The 16,528-nt window shown below is 47.4% G+C and overlaps 1 protein-coding gene across 1 annotated transcript in view; it reads right to left on the bottom strand.

Moving 5' to 3' along the window:
* The window catches only part of GCN1 (GCN1 activator of EIF2AK4), a 38,405-nt gene that overhangs the window by 15,399 nt on the left and 6,478 nt on the right, over positions 1 to 16,528 (bottom strand). Inside the window, exons 9-35 of the mRNA XM_039332666.1 lie at positions 15,705 to 15,813; positions 15,132 to 15,206; positions 14,387 to 14,515; positions 14,053 to 14,103; positions 13,660 to 13,758; positions 12,408 to 12,581; positions 11,694 to 11,846; positions 10,842 to 10,934; positions 10,480 to 10,555; positions 10,135 to 10,294; positions 9,655 to 9,844; positions 9,438 to 9,562; positions 8,796 to 8,974; positions 8,439 to 8,532; positions 8,196 to 8,309; positions 7,321 to 7,519; positions 6,791 to 6,946; positions 6,411 to 6,592; positions 5,525 to 5,605; positions 5,262 to 5,405; positions 4,165 to 4,292; positions 3,143 to 3,332; positions 2,656 to 2,726; positions 2,247 to 2,412; positions 1,719 to 1,913; positions 647 to 893; positions 165 to 286 (exon numbers count right to left, since the gene is read on the bottom strand). Of these exons, the coding sequence (XP_039188600.1) occupies positions 165 to 286; positions 647 to 893; positions 1,719 to 1,913; positions 2,247 to 2,412; positions 2,656 to 2,726; positions 3,143 to 3,332; positions 4,165 to 4,292; positions 5,262 to 5,405; positions 5,525 to 5,605; positions 6,411 to 6,592; positions 6,791 to 6,946; positions 7,321 to 7,519; positions 8,196 to 8,309; positions 8,439 to 8,532; positions 8,796 to 8,974; positions 9,438 to 9,562; positions 9,655 to 9,844; positions 10,135 to 10,294; positions 10,480 to 10,555; positions 10,842 to 10,934; positions 11,694 to 11,846; positions 12,408 to 12,581; positions 13,660 to 13,758; positions 14,053 to 14,103; positions 14,387 to 14,515; positions 15,132 to 15,206; positions 15,705 to 15,813 (3,702 nt within the window). The remainder of the gene's footprint in view (positions 1 to 164; positions 287 to 646; positions 894 to 1,718; positions 1,914 to 2,246; positions 2,413 to 2,655; positions 2,727 to 3,142; positions 3,333 to 4,164; positions 4,293 to 5,261; positions 5,406 to 5,524; positions 5,606 to 6,410; positions 6,593 to 6,790; positions 6,947 to 7,320; positions 7,520 to 8,195; positions 8,310 to 8,438; positions 8,533 to 8,795; positions 8,975 to 9,437; positions 9,563 to 9,654; positions 9,845 to 10,134; positions 10,295 to 10,479; positions 10,556 to 10,841; positions 10,935 to 11,693; positions 11,847 to 12,407; positions 12,582 to 13,659; positions 13,759 to 14,052; positions 14,104 to 14,386; positions 14,516 to 15,131; positions 15,207 to 15,704; positions 15,814 to 16,528) is intronic.

Here is a 16,528-nt window from a genome sequence, read left to right on the forward strand (position 1 = left end):
GACATGGTTTGTGAAGCACCATGGCTGGGTTTACTCAACATGGTCACCTCCATCCAAGCAGCCGAGGACTTAACAGAACCTCTGGTATCTGAGCAGAACCAGCCAAGATTCTGCAGGAGCCACGCTCCCTGCTTCTCCAGCACTGCCAGCCGAGAAAGACTCACCTCCCTGACGTACTGGTTCCCGTCCCCGAAGCAGAGCAGCAAGTGGGGCAGTACGTGAACCACGTAGGGCTCAAACAGCTTCCCCAGCATGATGCACAGCATCTCAAAGGCGAATAAAGCCCCTGGAAAGAGAACAGAAACAGTTGCCTTAATAGCACGTCAGTCAAGAAGCCTTTTGGGGATACATCAGGACCCAGTACAGGAAACCCAGTCTTCCAATATCAGAGGGGCTGTTGCAGGGAAGAGGGGGTGGGGGTCAACCTATTCTCCAAAGCACCTGAGGACAGAAGATGAAGCAATGGATGGAAAGTGATAAAAAAAACTCCTGCCTTGAGCAGGGGGTTAGACTAGAAGACCTCCCAGGTCCCTTTCCAGCCCTAGGATTCTACGCCCTGCCAGAACTGAGCAGAGGAGGGCCCTAGCTGGAAGACGGGAGGCCCTCAAGCAGCTGAGAGAGGAAGGGCGGGGATTCTTCGACTCACCTTCCCGCCGGCGGAAATTCTTCTTGTCCTGGATCGCGTCGGTCAGCTTGGCCATCATTTCCTGCTGCTTCAGAGAAAGGATTCCCAGCCCCTTCACCAGACCGGCCAGCCCGTAAGCAGCTCCTTTCCGCTCTGCGTACTTGTCGGATTCCAGCAGAAGTTGCAGCAGTTTCTGGATCATCCCGCCGGCGTCGTCTTTGATGGCCGGCACAAGAGGGGGTAAGCAGCTGGCCACGGACTCCTGAACCTGCAAAAGCCCCCACCAGATCGCGGCTGCTCATTCTGGGAAGGAAAGCCGATGTTCATTCTTTCCTTCTAGACTAGAGAGCATCCCCTTTGGGGGGGGGGGAAGCTGCTTTCAAAAGAGGAGGGGGAAGGACTTCTGCTCCAAGAGAACTACAGGTCTCAGGCACTGGAAAGGAACTGGTGGCTTCGGAAATTCTAGGCTCCCCCCAAAATGCACTCCATCTTTTAGGGGAAATGTGACCTCCTCAAAAGCAGCCATATTTTTTTACCCTAAAGTCTTCTCTACCATTATTAAACCGTCTGACTTGTCCCCTGATCAGTGGGGACAAGGAGCATAGATGCAACATAAAGCAATAAAGGAGGAGAGGGTGGAACAAATGGGGAGACAGCCGTGGTTGCCAAGGTTAAAAAAGCATCAACCTTCTGTAGACAACCACAAACATTCAGGTCTAAGCACAATTCAAAGCCAATGCTTTTGGACAGGAGTTGATTTGAGGGAAGGGGAAAGAGAAAGAAGTTTCTTCTTTTTCGGTTGTTTTTTCATGTGAAATTTATTTCTTTGTCTAAATATAATTCAGATAGTATCATGATTAGATTAATGCTGCTTTTACAATGTAATATTCTCCAAGAAAGGATGCAGGAGGGAGGGAGGGAGGGAGGGAGGGAGGGAAGGAAGGAAGGAAGGAAGGAAGGAAGGTAGGTGATAGAAAGGGAGGAAATATCTGCATGGTCTTGTGAGTTCTTAAGCCAGGTAGCTCCCTGTCACTGTGTTAGTAGGTGTTTCTAAAGCCAGGATGCTGACATCTCTCAGCCAAGGACGGCTCACCTGTTGGGATGGCGTTGAGAGTGCTGCTATCAGCTTGGCCACGATTGGTTTTACTTTCGGATCGCTTTTGTCCAAATGTTTGGCCAGTGACCCCATGAGAATGACGACACTCTGCCGAACAGCGTCGTAGCTGGCATCGTTGGGGGCATTCTTAAGGAACTCCTCAAACACTGGCAGCAAGGAGTTGACGCTCTCCTGAAAAAAAAACAGGAGCCAGAGGAAGTGAGTGACTAGGGAAAACAGCTGGAAAATGTAACTTGGGAAACCAAATCATTCATTACCAAACTAGGTAACATTATCCGTGTGGCAGTATTGGAACATCAGCAAGAAAACCAAGCTCAGAGAGCACCCAGGACCCCATAATTGGATTTAACTGAAAAAAATGACCCAATTGTCCAGTCTTTGGCTGATTCTCTGAGAAAGCTGCCAACCTTTCTCTCAAATGTTAATGGTTGCCAAATGGCAGCTCTGTACCATCAACAGTTCCAAGCTTCACAGGCTTAGGATTTTGGATGATGGTTAACCTACCTTGCCGTGAGTATTAAGGGCTGAGAGGGCAGCGTCCAGCATGCACTTTCGGACTTCGGGGTGACGGTCGTTGAGGGCATCCGGGACAAAGAACTGGAAAAGAGGCTTCACCTGGGAACTTTCCAGGTGCTGAGAAAGTTTATTCAAGGCCAAAGCAATGCCACACCTGCAGAGAGAATTTCATCTTTAGTGGTCATCATGGAGCCGTTATTTTTGCCAATGTAAGGAACCTTCAATCGCATGGACATTTATTCTCCCTTAAAGCCCAACCAGCAGGTCGAGAATGGCATGAGTTGCATTAAAACATCTGGAGATACTGACCCTCAGTTTCTACCACCTTGCCTTGAGAAGAAAAAACCCTGAAGTTTCTTATTTTGGGAGAAAGGATCAGAAGGGTAAGTGGTCCTACCTGGCCTCCCATTGGTCAGGTGGAGAGTCCAAGATCACCCGTCCCAGAGCATCCAAAACTGGTGGGGGTCTCTGAGGAAGAACAACAAGCATCTGATGACAACCCTTGTCCCACCACCATGGAGTCAGTAAATGTTGCATTTCTTCAATGGGATTCCTTGATTAGGCTGTGGGTTACTGTTAGGAACTAGCAAGAATGCTCTGATGCACGGATGACATTATCTAGTTTGATAATGAGAGGTCTGCAAGAAAACCACAAGCTCAGAGAGCATCAAGGATCCCAATCCTCCTTGCTCCTGTCTGCAAACCCCATTCCCTTCTAACACTGATGATGTTAGCTAATTGGGTAATGGAACGTCTGCGTGGAAACCCCCCAAGCTCAGAGAGCATCAAGGACCTCCCAGTTCAGAGCTACAAATATTCTGTCGGTAACATATGGACATATGGATGGATCAACCACGCTCATGCTTCCGTCCAACGGGGCTTACGTAGAGCTTCTCTTGATAAATCTCCATCAGTTTGGCCATGACATCCCTTGTCTGGCTTCGGTACTGTTCAACCCCCTTGGAAAGGGCTTCCGCTCCCGCCTGGCGCACTGCCTGCTCGTGGTGGATGACATCGTTGATGAGGATGGAGCAGATGTCCGACTGCAACTCTAAAGCCATCGATGTCCACAGCCTAGGCGACAGGTAGATTGGAGGGTCATCACCTTCCAGAAAGATCTCTAGGGTGAAAGGCTGAAGCGCTCGGGCTCTGCCCTTCCCCACAACAGCCACCGCAGATCAGAAAGGCAAAGTCAGAGAGACCCAGACGTGCGTGTTTGTTTTGAATAAAACATTCGGGTTGTAAAATTCCAGTTCTCTTACCAGGAAACCTGGATTGTTTCCTGTCGTACCATGTTTCCCCCCCAAAAAGACCCAACTGGAAAAATAAGCCCTCACATGATTTTGTCAGGACGCTCATAATAGAAGCCCCACCCCCCAAAATAAGCCACAGTTAAAATCATCAGCCAGACAAACATATTTAGTACTGTATTCCCCCCCCCCCCGAGTATAAGCTCTAACCAGAAAATAAGCCCTAATGCGTCTTTTGGAGCAAAAATTAATATAAAACCCGGTCTTATTTTGGGGAAAACACTGTCGTTTCCTCTTTTGGCGAGGAGATAGCCAACAACCCTAAGTAGATTTTAGCCCAAGAGATTTTGTTTTTGGTCTAGACCAGGGATAGGCAACCTTGACTCTTTTATGACCTGTGAACTTCAATTCCCAGAATTCCTGAACCTGCATGAGGGAAACTTTGGCCCCTTCATGACTCGTGGACTTCAACTCCCAGAATTCCTGAGCCAGCATGGCTCAGCTTGGAAACCTCTCCCTTTCCCCTCAGCATGGCTGGCTCAGGAATTCTGGGAGTTGAAGTCCACGAGTCATCAAAGAGCCAAGGATGCCTACCCCTGGTCTAGAAAATGGGGATATAACTAGGATTATGGGGTTATGGTTTCCTCCTTCGCTACCTCTCTGCCAGCAGGCGGATTTCTTCTTCCCTGTCAAATTTCACCACCCAGAGTCGGCGCAGAAGGTTCATCCCATTCCTCTCATCGCTGTCTGGGGTGGGCAAGACCATCTGCAGCTCCATCAGACCCTACAATGAAAGAAAAGGGCGTTGCGAGCAGAATTATTCTGAGTTGGAGCCCTGTTGTTTTTTTTTTCTCCATACAGCTAGTCCTCAACCCACAGCCACAATTGAACCCAGAATTTATGTTGCAAAGTGAGAAATTAGTTAAGTGAGTTTTTCACCCCGTTCTACGACTTTTCTTGACACGTTTGTAAAAATCAGTAAAGTTGCTCTGTTGCAGTTGCTAAATTAGTAACACGGCTGTGAAGTGGATATGGCTTTCCCTTGTTGACCTGACTTGTCAGAAGGTCTGCAAAAAGGGGATCCCGTGACCCTGGGACACTGCAACCGTCATAAATGTGAGTCAATTGCCAAGCATCCAAATTTAGGAATAGGAATGGAGAATAGAAAATAATAATAGAATAGAATAGGAACAGAATTAGAACAGAATAGAATTTAGAACTAATAATAGAATACAATACAATACAATACAACAGAATAGAATTTAGAACTAATAATAGAATACAATACAATACAACAGAATAGAATAGAATAGAATAGAAAAAGAATTGAATTGAATTGAATTAGAATATAGAATAGAACTAGAAAATAGAATTTAGAATAGAATAAAGAATTGAATAGAATAAAGAATAGAACTGAATTAGAATAGAATATAGAATATAGAGGATAGGAAGGGATGGGGGGATGGGATAGAATTCTATATTGGCCAAGTGTGATTGGACACATAAGGATTTGTCCCACAGTGTACATATAAACTCACAGTGTAGATATAAACAGCATAAATCATAGTTACAATCATTAATCATAAGTTACAAGTTATGGGCAATTGGCAAATTTAAATGAAATTAAATCAGATGCAGTTTTTCGCCCCTGATTCAAAAGCCAAGCACAACACTCCGCCTTATTTGGTTGGCCAAGAAGAGGTTCCGCTCCCATCCCTGAACCTCCAACCCGGCCCGAGAGATTCCAACTGACCCGCAGAGCTGCATCTCGAACGTTCATGCAGGGCGACTGAAGAGCCTGGAGCAAGACATTTATTTCCTCCTGTTCTGCGTAAGCGCAGCCGTCTTCTCCGCTGCTGCTGGCGCACAAGGCGGTCAGCGCCACCGAACCCAAAACCTGAGTGAGAAGGAGAGCTTTCATTAGGCCGGGAACACCCCAACAGCACCCAAACTTTGAGGGTTTGCAATCTCCCCCCCCCTTCTCTGATCCGGGGAGGGATGGGGGGATCCACTCACCTGCACCCGCGGCGATCCTGTCCCAATAACTTTAGTCAGGAGCAGCAGCATGTCTGTACGAGGAAGTAACTCGGGACCGTTCTGGTCAGGCGCCACATAAAACAAAAGGAGAAGAGTTGGCTTGCTATTGAGCTGCGAAGATAACTCTAGGGAGTCCTCGACTTACGGCCACAATCAAGCACAAAATTTCCGTGGCTAAACGAGACGGTTGTGAAATGAGCCTTGCCCCATTTTAACAGCCATCCTTGCCCCCGTTAAGCGAATCAGTGCAGTGGTTAAGCTAGTCACACGGTTAAGTGAATCCAGCGTCCCCACTGACTTTGCTTGTTGGATGGTTGCAAAAGGGGGCCACCGTGTGATCCCGCAATCGTCATAAATAGGAGTCAGTTGCCAAGCTTCTGAATTTTGATCACGTGACCAGGGGGATGCTGCGACGGTCGTAAGGGTGAAAAAAAAGGTCATAAGTCCTTTTTTTCCAGTGCCCTTGTTAAGTCTGGACGGCCACTTAACAAGTGCTTGTAACTCAAAGGACTTCCCATTTTTTAAAAAAATAGCTAAGTCAATTCAAGGGGAAAAGAATCCGACTTTGAAAGCAATGGAATATAATCCTTTTCGGAGATCGACACAAAGGTCACGAACGGCAAGTTCTCCAGAAGAGTTTAAGGAACAAAGTGAGGGAGGAGGAGGAGGAGAAGGAGGAAGTGGTAACAGGGAGAAAAGAGACCAAGAAATAAAAATCGGGAGCACTGGTAATCCTGGACTTACAATCATAACTAAACTGAGAATTATGTCATAAGGTGGTTAAGCAGGTCAGATGACCGCGACCAATTTTACATCTCCCGTATTGGTGGGAAATCACTTGGAAAAGAAATCAAAGGAGATTCACCTCGTCCACCAGCCAGTCCTCATTGTTGGCAGCTGAGCGCAGCTGAGCATGGACAGTGATGATCTGCAAAACTTTCACCATCAGCTCTTCCTTCTCTTCGCTGTCCTTGGGGGTCTCCAGCAGCACCATCTTCAGGAGAGGGAAGACCAAAGCAAAGGCTGGGGCTGATAACGGCACGGGACCTGCAGCAGGCAGCGGAAGGACGAGAAAACAAAAAGGGAAGGAAGCACTTTGTTATGTGAACATGGGGGTGCTGCAGTCGTTAAGCCACTTTTTTTCAGTGCTGCTGTAAATTCAAACGGTCACTAAGCAAACGGTTGCAAGTTGAGGACGACCTCTGCGAGAATGGTTATGTGGAGAAGGTAATCAAAGGGTCTCACCCTCCTCTCCCTTGGCTATCCGGGTAGGCACGGTGTGCTTGTGCAGCAAACTAATAACTCTGTTCACAGCTGTGGGCAAGTCTTCCTGGCACCAGGATTCGTCCAAATCGCATTCGGGCTTCATCATCCGCAAAGTCACGTGACTCGCGACGGTCCCTGAAAGACAAAAGGAAGGGAAGGGAAGGACATGTTGAAAGGGGGGTGGAATCTCACCAAACAATGCTATTTACAGAATACAGGATCACAGAGTTAGTAGTTCAGATTCTTGTTTAAACTTAGCATGAAATAAAATCTGATCTTGGAGATAAGCAGGCAAAGCCCGAAGGAGGAGTCAAACGCATCATCAGTCTCGAGTCCCTGAGTGCCCACAACAGATCTAAGCCTAGCCTTCTTTGAATTTCACTGACTCCTATTCTACCACCAATTTGCTTTGAGTGTTAGTAGTTCAGATTCCTGTAAAAAGCATTATATAGTCACTTGAACGGTCTTGTTTCCTGATTTATTGCAACAGTTTGCAAAACAACACATACCAAAGGTCTTCAAGTGATCCGGCATCACACACGACACCAAAGAAAGGAACGGGGCCTTAATCCTTGGAGCAGCCAGGGGGGACTTGAGCAGAGGTAGGAAGCAGCTGACCAGGGCAGGGATGTACTGGGAGAGGCTGGGAGGGTTCCTCTTCAGAACGGCATCAAAAAGGCCCAGCGTGGATTCCAATTCAGTGTCCAGCTACAAGAGAACAGCACAGAGTTGACCATCTAAATCAACGCAGTCATCGACGGGGGTGGCTTTGGGTCTGTCTGATGGTATGGCGTTAACTCTACTCTGCTGGTTTGTCAGGGCTTAAGATGTGAACCAGGCCTTTATGACTGGTTCAATTATCCACAGCTTAGCCAGAAAGGTAAGAATGAACCCAGGATCTGGCTGGCATCGTTTTCAAGGAGGCCCACCAACCGAGTTCCTCAACTTCAGAGTTGGCTGAAGATACTACCAGATTTATCCATGTCAGAGGAACCTAACAAGACTGTCTCAAAGGCGCTTTTTTCTTCGAAAGGCAACTGGAGAGGAAGAGGAGGAGGTGGTGGTGGAGGAGATGGATGACCCGATGAAGCTTCTTGGAGAAGCAAAATGTCTTTTTCTTCCTCAGCGGAAAAAAAAAACAGTCCAGTTGCCTTTTAAAAAAGCATCTTTGAGACAACCCTAACCTGGATGACTGAGAATCTCCACAGACCTCCAATGAGATTGCAATTTCTCCTCCTCAGAGAATTTCTGCCAGGACTATTTGTACCCTACAAGTTACTCTTTTTTTCTCCATTCCACTCCTTCCCATGGCGCAGATTTTCTTGAGTGTTCCATAAAAAAAAGGGGTGTGTGTGTGAAAGGACTCAGGCCAAGTCTGAATTACCTCTTTCAGTTGCTTCCTCATCTGAGATTCCTTCTCCAGCTGGGCCGTCAACATCTCCTTCTGTTTACTGGTGAGCTGAATCTCTTCCTTGATCCCTTTCTTCTTCTTAATCTCCTGCAATGGACGGTCATTTTGTGCATCAAGAGGGAGGCAAGGCCTTGTTGGCAAGGAATGTCCGGATCAATCCGGATTCACACGCCCTTGGCCACTTATCTCTTCCCGGTCAGCTGACCAGACCATTACCTCCTTCAGTTCCAGTTCGATGATCTGCTCCTTGAAAGAGTAGGCCTTGTTCTCCCTCTTCATGTTGGCCTTTTTCAGGCTATCCTGCTGGGCACTAAAAAGAGGGGAGGAGGTGGACTGAATAAATGAACATTGAGTGCAAATGTAATTAAGGTACTTTTTGGTTAGAAAAAGATATTCTAAACTATTATTATTGACACTATTAGAAAGATGTAATACATGCTGATTTGCAACTGTATATTTACTAACAACAGCAAGAATTGTATTTGCTCAGTGTGGGAAAATGTCCATTACCGGAAGAAGAGAGGATGTATTGGAGGGTGTAATATTGGATTTAGTTTGAAGAAGCTTATTGACCTGTGCAAGATGGACTTGTCATAGAGCTCCCCTTCCGGCACTTTCATGATTGCAAATTCTTCCTGGGTGACGAGACACAAGGCCGGATTTTCCAGGGAGGCAGAAATGGTGCTGATCAGCTGAGGGAGGACTTTTGCAGGCAGAAGGACGGAGAGCAAGCCGACCGCGTTCAGAGAGGACTACAAGAGGGAAAAGAGAGAAGAAGGCTGGCCTTAGGTTTCCTCTCACTAAGAATTAAATTCACAACATCCGACATCTGCAACGTGCGTCCTGGATTTACTAGTTACAGCAGAGAAGCCACAACTGCAATCACACTGAGTTCTGGGTTTCCAGACCCAGAAGTGTGATCGTTGTTGCAAGCCATTCCCTGTCAGGCCTCTAAATCAAGCAAGATTTGGACTTAATTCTTCCAAGCTGAGTTCTTTATCGTTTCACTCCCAGAGACAGACTCTTGCCAGACTGAAGGCTCCGCATCTACAGGATGCTCTGGGAACTCTTGAGGAAGAGCTGTCTTCACCCTCTTTCTTTCACACCTGATATCTGGGCTGAGTTGCCTCTTCCTCCTCTGGAATCCACCCCCCTCCCTCCTGGGGATTCATTTCCTCATTCCGTTTCATCACATTCCCTCCCCCCCCAGGTCACCTGATTCATTGGGCTCTGGGTCATGATGCGGTCAAAGATTTTTTCGAGATGCCTGGTGATGAAGTCAACCGGGTCCAGCTTCATCTTGATCAGGAGGGCAGGCCAAAGGCCAGGTTGTCCTGCTACTAAGAGGGAGAAACCGAGGCCAGGAGCTCCCCCAAAGCCCACCCAACGCCCTTCTTTCGCACACCCAGGTACAACTTCCCCCTCTGCTCACCTAAAGAAGGATGGCTGCTCACGAGCAGCATTTCCAAGACCAGTTTTTCTTTCTCCTCCGGTTCTCCTTCCATCCCCGGCCCGCACGCGATGACGCACAAGGCTTCCTGGAGGATACGCGGAGGGATGTATGTTTTGCCCTGTTCCGACAGCTCTCCAGACTCGGTGACCAAGGCCTCAGGGGGGAGCACCTAACAAAGGCAGAATAGTAACTGGACAATTCATCTGAACGGATTCTTACTTCAGATTTTATTCCCCTCCGACAGGTTATTGATCTAATAAAACGATCAGATATGTTGGGACTGAAATCTCAGAATTCCTACGCAGTCCCAAAACATCTGGAAAGAACCTGCTGGGGAAAAGATGCTGCCGATTCCCCAAAACCACTCTCAGGAATCTGGCTTGCTCCGCATCCTAATTTTCAGACTGTTGCAAGCAGCAACCAGCTCTGAAGTTAGCGACCAAGTCCGGGATGTTTTACCTTGTGTGAAATGAGAACCGCTTTTAGCTCTTCTAAGAGCCCACAAGCTAACTTGAATCCTCTTGGCAAAGATAAAAGTTTCCTCACAGTCTGCTGAGCAAGCCTCCGGACGCTCCAGGACCGGCTGAGAAGGACAGCAGTCAAGGCTTTGTAATACTGCCTGGAAGGGAGAAGACAGCCAGATCAAAATATGAGGGGACAAACAGGAAGTGAAGGATAGTAGTTGACAACAAAAGAGCCCGCTGGCTCATAGGTTAAAGCGCAGGATGGGAGGCAAACTCTGCCTACAGCCTGGAGTTTGATCCTGACAGGGTCAGCAACAAAACCACAGTAACATACACTTACTGGATTTTAGTTCCAGGTAGCCGATATTCGTGATCTAAGAGAAGCCGTTCGGTCAGCTGCAGAACTGTACACATCACTGCAGGGAGGGGAAAAAACAGACCTATAGTAGGTGGAAATTGGTTGCACCCCCTCCAGACTGTGAACAGTTATGGGGTGCTTGGTGCTCTCTGAGCCTGCTTGCTGTCTTGCAGACGTTTTATTATCCAAACTAGGTAACATCATCAGTGCATCAGTGAGAACTTATGCACCAGAGACAAATTCCTTGTATGTCCAATCGCACTTGGTCAATAAAGAACATTTTTATTATTCTTATTCCTATCCCTATTCTACTCTACTCTACTCTTATTCCTACTCCTTCTCACCTTCCTCTGAAGCAGACTGCAGGAACTTCTCAGAAGTAAAAATCTGTTTTTTCTCATCCAAAATAAGCTGCCAGAAGCTGTTCAGTTTGTTTTCTGACAAGTGCGGGATAAAAAAAAAAAAAGAGGAAATTACAACTTCACTCCAAGCCAGCAGTTCACACTGTACTGTAAGGCAAATCAGCTTATTTCTTTCTTTCACTGGTATCCCACCTTTATCATTTTTAATCAAGAACTCAAGGGGGCGAACATAATCCACATATCTTTTTCTTCCTGTTTTCCCCACAACGGCAACCACGTGAAATTGGTTGGGCTGAGAGAAAGCGACATTTTTAACCAGAAACAGATTTTAACTCCTCCAGGAAGGACGAATCTGGTCAGCCTTAACTGCCGTTAGCCACCAGAAACAAGTTTTAATAATCAGCGAATATCACGGGGAGAGATAAAATGTGAGAGAAGAGGAAATTACGTTATCACAATTCTGCATCAGGGTGGACCAGATACTAGGTGAGCTTATCCTGGGAGGAGGGGGAATACAAGATTATGCCTCAATTAGGTAATTTTTTCCCCCTCTTATTATTGGGGCCTGTTATTGCCGAGACAATTCTGATTTGTTTTATGGCTGACTGCCACCTGGTGTTGCATTTTTGTGAGTTGGGTGGTATGACAAATCTTTAAAGTGAAAAAAAAATATCCAAAGATTACGGGATGTGGCACAGAAGAGGGGAGAGAGTGGGGCCAATTACCCAAGCAACTCAATAGAATCATGCCCAACAATTCATTAGCCTAAAGAAAAATGGAACTTGGCTGAAAACAGCCAAGAGCGGCTTCAGTTTCACAGCAGGGCCATCTTACCAATCTGTGCATCGGCTACCGAAAGTCGACAGATGAGCAAAGCTGCAGCGACGCCTTCCGTTACCAGAGGGATCTGGGTGCTCTGAGCTCCTGCTTTCTCCACGGTCTGGACCAGTAACGGCAGCAGCTCTGCCCCCTGAAGGAGGACGTTGCCTGCAGAAGCAGAAAATAAAAAAATATTCTGGTTGGTGTGTTTTCTCCCGTTCGGGAAAAAAAGAACGGATCTGACAGGCTGGAGAGGTTGTAAAGTGGGGCAAACATGACTTAACCGCTGTCTTGCTTAGCAATGGAAATTGTAGGTTTCATTGTGGACTAGCTGTAGTCCCAACACCGCCTTCCAACTTTAGAACTTAACGAAGAGGACTTCCGTGATGCTGGCCCATGGTCCATTTAGACCAGGAGTCTTCAAACTGGGCCCTTTGATGACTTCTGGACTTCAACTCCCAGAATTCCTCAGCCAGGCACACGTGCCTGGCTGAGGAATTCTGGGAGCTGAAGTCCACAAGTCATCAAAGGGCCCAGTTTGAAGACGCCTGTCTTAAATCTAACAAACAAAATGGAGGCTGGCTGAGGAATTCTGGGAGTTGAAATCCACAAGTCATAAAAGGGCCAAGTTGGAAGACCCCTGATTTAGGCCAACAGCCTCCTCTCTCCCTCTCCGCCTCCAAAAGACCCTACCTGGCTTCCCAAAGAGGGTCCACCCCAGTTTGTTACCTTTGAAGGAAGCCAGCATACACTGGAGGTAGGCGTGCCTGACTGCAGAAGTGCAGGCCTTAAGGCTGAAGGCTTTCTTGAACCATTCCACCAGCGTCTGGGGGACTTCGGTGAGGAAGCGCCCGCACCAGAGCGCAAGCATGGAAATGGCGTGGACCAGGGTGCCTTCGTGGACTGCAGGAAGAGAAAAGGGGTCTTTAGAGAGAAAAGAAAGAAAATGCGACCTCCAGAACAATAGCACAGGAAGGAGCCTCACTGGCAAACTCACTGCAACGTGTAGGAAAGCCAATTGTATCTTATTTTCTTTATATCCCAGCTTTTTACCATTTTTACAAATAACTCAAGGCAGCAAATATAGGCATCATCTCCTCTTCCTATCTTACATAGAAACAACAACCCTGCAAGAGAGAATGGCCCAAAGTCACCCAGTCAGTTTTCATGCCTAAAGAGGGACTGGAACGCACAGGTTTTCCATTTTTCTAACCCAGGTGCCACTTGTCAAACTAGCCACGTCTTACTCCTGTTAGTTCTCTCCTAATTTCTGTGGAAATGGAAAGGAGTTCCTGTTTTTATATATAATTTTTATTAAAGTGTTTTTTTTTAAAAAAGAGGAAAATAAAAACTAATGCAAACAAAAAGGGGAAGGAAGGAAGGAAGGAAGGAAGGAAGGAAGGAAGGAAGGAAGGAAGGAAGGAAGGAAGGAAGGAAGGAAGGAGAAAGTGAAGAGAAGGGAGGGAGGGAGGGAGGGAGGGAGGGAGGGAGGGAGGGAGGAAGGAAGGAAGGAAGGAAGGAAGGAAGGAAGGAAGGAAGGAAGGAAGAAAGGAAGGAAGCAAGCAAGGAAGCAAGGAAGGGAGGAAGGATCATCAACAATAAGTACAGCAGCCCAGATTCAGCTTAAAAGCTGAGTCAACAACTGTAGAGACTAAGGAAGATAATCTTCAAAAGGGCTAAAGCATTTTTTAAGCCAAGAAACAGCCAGATAACCTTTGGAAGCAACCCAGACAGAAGCCTCCCCAATTAACTGAACTCTAAGGAGAACAAAAGACAGCACAATCAGATTGATAAGATTCTGTTAATCTCAATAAAGGCAGCTTTTGCCTGCCCGTGGAGAGGATTTCCCAAGCTGGTGTATCTGGTGGGGCTGACAACCAGACAGTCTTGGCCAAAAGCTTACTAGATTTGACTCCAGCAAAAGCTCAGCTTGCTAGAAGAGCATTTGGAGGTCTTAGAAAGAGAGCCAAAATGTACTTACCTTCCTGCTGAAGGAAACGGATGAAAAGCTCAACCATGCTTCCACTGAGAACCTGATTGGATGCCCCCGACACTGCATGGTGACTGCAACTACCAATCCCTAAAGGGAACAAGAGAGGCCGTGCCTCAAATCCACTTCCATTCAATTTTCCTCCATTCATTAAAACGACGGCAACGGCAGTCAGTCTGCCGCCGCCCAATGAAACGTGCTCGATTTCAAAACGGATCCCGAGTCAATCCCCTGATTTTACACCCTTCCCCGGGAAAGCAATTGCTGCCTTTTCTTTCTTCGCGAAAGGTTAAAACTGGGCCGATGAATCGAACACGACACTTGCCGCATCCACATTCATCCCATCTCTACCATTGTTCCTTTGTCTCTTGCCAAGGACTTTACCTGACAGGATGCTGATTTTCTGAGCCACCACCGTCAGCTTTCCTTCCGCACCTGTCAAAAGGGAGTTGTGAGTTGTTAGCACAGAGCTTAAAGAAATAATCCTAAACTATATTCACGCAGAAGGGTGAAAGACGGCTTTGTCCGAAGAGTTTAGTTTAGAAGGTGAAGTCAGCCCCTCCTCAACAGTTCCCAGAGTATACGCTTCATGTGGGTACTGGCAAGATTCTGTCTACAGGTAAATAAACAATAAAGGAAGCTGCTTGGGAAAATGTCGCCCAGTTCTTTGTTTCTGCAGCCTGACAAAGCCCTTTCCCCCAAGGAAAGGACAACTCACCTCCCAAAATGGCGAAGAGGTGCTTCCCGAAGGACTCCACGGTGGATGGTTCGCTGCACTGCAGAGCCAAATTCTTGAGGGCAACGACGGCCTTGTCCATCAGATGAGGACTGTTGGATTTCAATTGGCCTAAAAATCAAACATGGGAACTGTTAAAGAACTAGGGATTTCTTTTTGGGGGGGGAAGAGGTGTGCAACAAAACGATGATGCCGAACGGAAAAGAACTGTCCAGCTCATAGGTGGCCTTAACAGTGGTCCCCAACCTTTGCGGCTTGCTGACCCGGCTGGGAGAGGAGAGGGGAGGGGAACTGGGCCGTGGCACATGTGCATGCACACCAATCCCGCCACTTGTGCGAGTAGAGCTGTGCGTACACGCCAGCTCGCCTCTCGTGTCGCCCAGTTCCAAATAGGCCATGGCCCAGTATGGGCCCGCAGCCCAGGGCTTGGGGACCCCTGGCTTACAAGGTCTCTCCGTCGCCCAGCCTGTTCTAAAGACAGGTGGAAATTCCCAGCAGACCCTTCCTCAGACCTAGCTCCTGTCTTCTGCAATCACCATACAGTGGTGTCCTGTACAGGTAATCCTCCATTTGCAACCATTTAAGGGCTACCTGTATTCTCTTCCACTGGGATTATAACGCAACGACAAAGCCCACAACAACGATAGGTTGAGGTTGAGAAGGCAGAAGCGCTAGGAAAAAAAAATTGTTATGTAAAAGGAAGACATGCATAAATAAAAGCACTTACTGGCTAAGCCTTTCACGATGTCCAGAGCGTACTGACTGAGGTCGAGGGTGACGGAGGCCAATAAGCAAGAAATTGCTAAAGACAGAAACAAAGAAGAAGCATGTTTTGCCCAAAAGCTTTCTGACTTGCCAGGGACCCCAGCCAAAACCCACTGCTGCCGCCAATTTTGCATTCATGGGTGTGGAGGTTTCCCTATAAAAATAAAAGAGGGGTCGCTGGAGCTACTGGTATGAAACAGACATAAGGCTTGCTCCAGGAAAGAAAGACACTCGACTCCCTTTAATGGAAGTGACGGGTACTTTTACTAAGGGTTAGTGGTTGCAACAAAAGCAGGCTAGAACTAAAGGTCCCGTGCAAAAGGGGATAGATTTTCCCTTCCTCCCCGGCCCTGCCCCTTTGGCTGGTTTGTCTTCCCCCAGGGGCACGCTGCGCAGATGTTTGGTGCCCCTCAGTGCAATTTGCATTCCTTTTCCAGGCTACGTGGCCTTAAAAACTGGAGCAGGCTGGTTCTTACACCTCTGGATTCTGCAATCCTTCACAAGGTACTCCATTAGGATTCCCTCAATCACTCACTTTCAATGGCATTCTCCGGGCTCCTCAAGAGAGATTTCTGCAAAGCTGGCAACAGGAGGTCCTTGAATTCGGAATGAGACACATACCGGAGCAGAGGTGCACAATTGTCCTGCAAGGAAGCCGCACCACTTTTCATCGCAAGAGCACTTAAGACTTATATGCTACTTCAGTGATTTACAGCCCACTCTGAGCGGTTTACAGTGTATTTCCCCCAACCATCTGGGCCCCCATTTTACCCATCTCGGAAGAAGGGAAGGCTGAGTCGACCTTGAGCCTGTCAGGATCGAACTGCTGGCTGTAGGCAGAGTTTGCCTGCAATAGTGCATTCTAACCACTGCACCACAATGGCTCCTATCTATCTATCTATCTATCCATCCATCCATCCATCCAAAAAGCAATAGCACTTAGACTTATATACTGCTTCACAGTGCTTTCCAGCTCTCTCTAAGCCAGTGTTTCTCAACCTTGGCAACTTTAAGACATGTGGACTTCAACTCCCAGAATTCCCCAGCCAGCATTTATAGCACTGCAGGCTACGGAATTCTGGGAATTGAAGTCCACAGATCTTAAAATTGTCAAGGTTGAGAAACACTGCTCTAAGCGGTTTAGAGAGTCAGCCTCTTGCCCCCCAACAATCTGGGTCTTCCTTTTACCGACCTTGGAAGGATGGAAGGCTGAGTCAACCTTGAGCCGGTGAGATTCCAGCCACTGCGCTACCACGGCTCGTAAGGTGGCAAGGAATAGGGCAAGAAAAGTCGTAAACTGGGGCAAAACTCACTTAACAAATTCCTCACTTAGCCACATAAATTCTGGGCTCAATTGTG

Source organism: Crotalus tigris, unplaced genomic scaffold (assembly GCF_016545835.1).
Source record: "Crotalus tigris isolate CLP2741 ecotype Arizona unplaced genomic scaffold, ASM1654583v1 scf7180000024461.5605484, whole genome shotgun sequence".
NCBI classification, from domain to species: domain Eukaryota; kingdom Metazoa; phylum Chordata; class Lepidosauria; order Squamata; family Viperidae; genus Crotalus; species Crotalus tigris.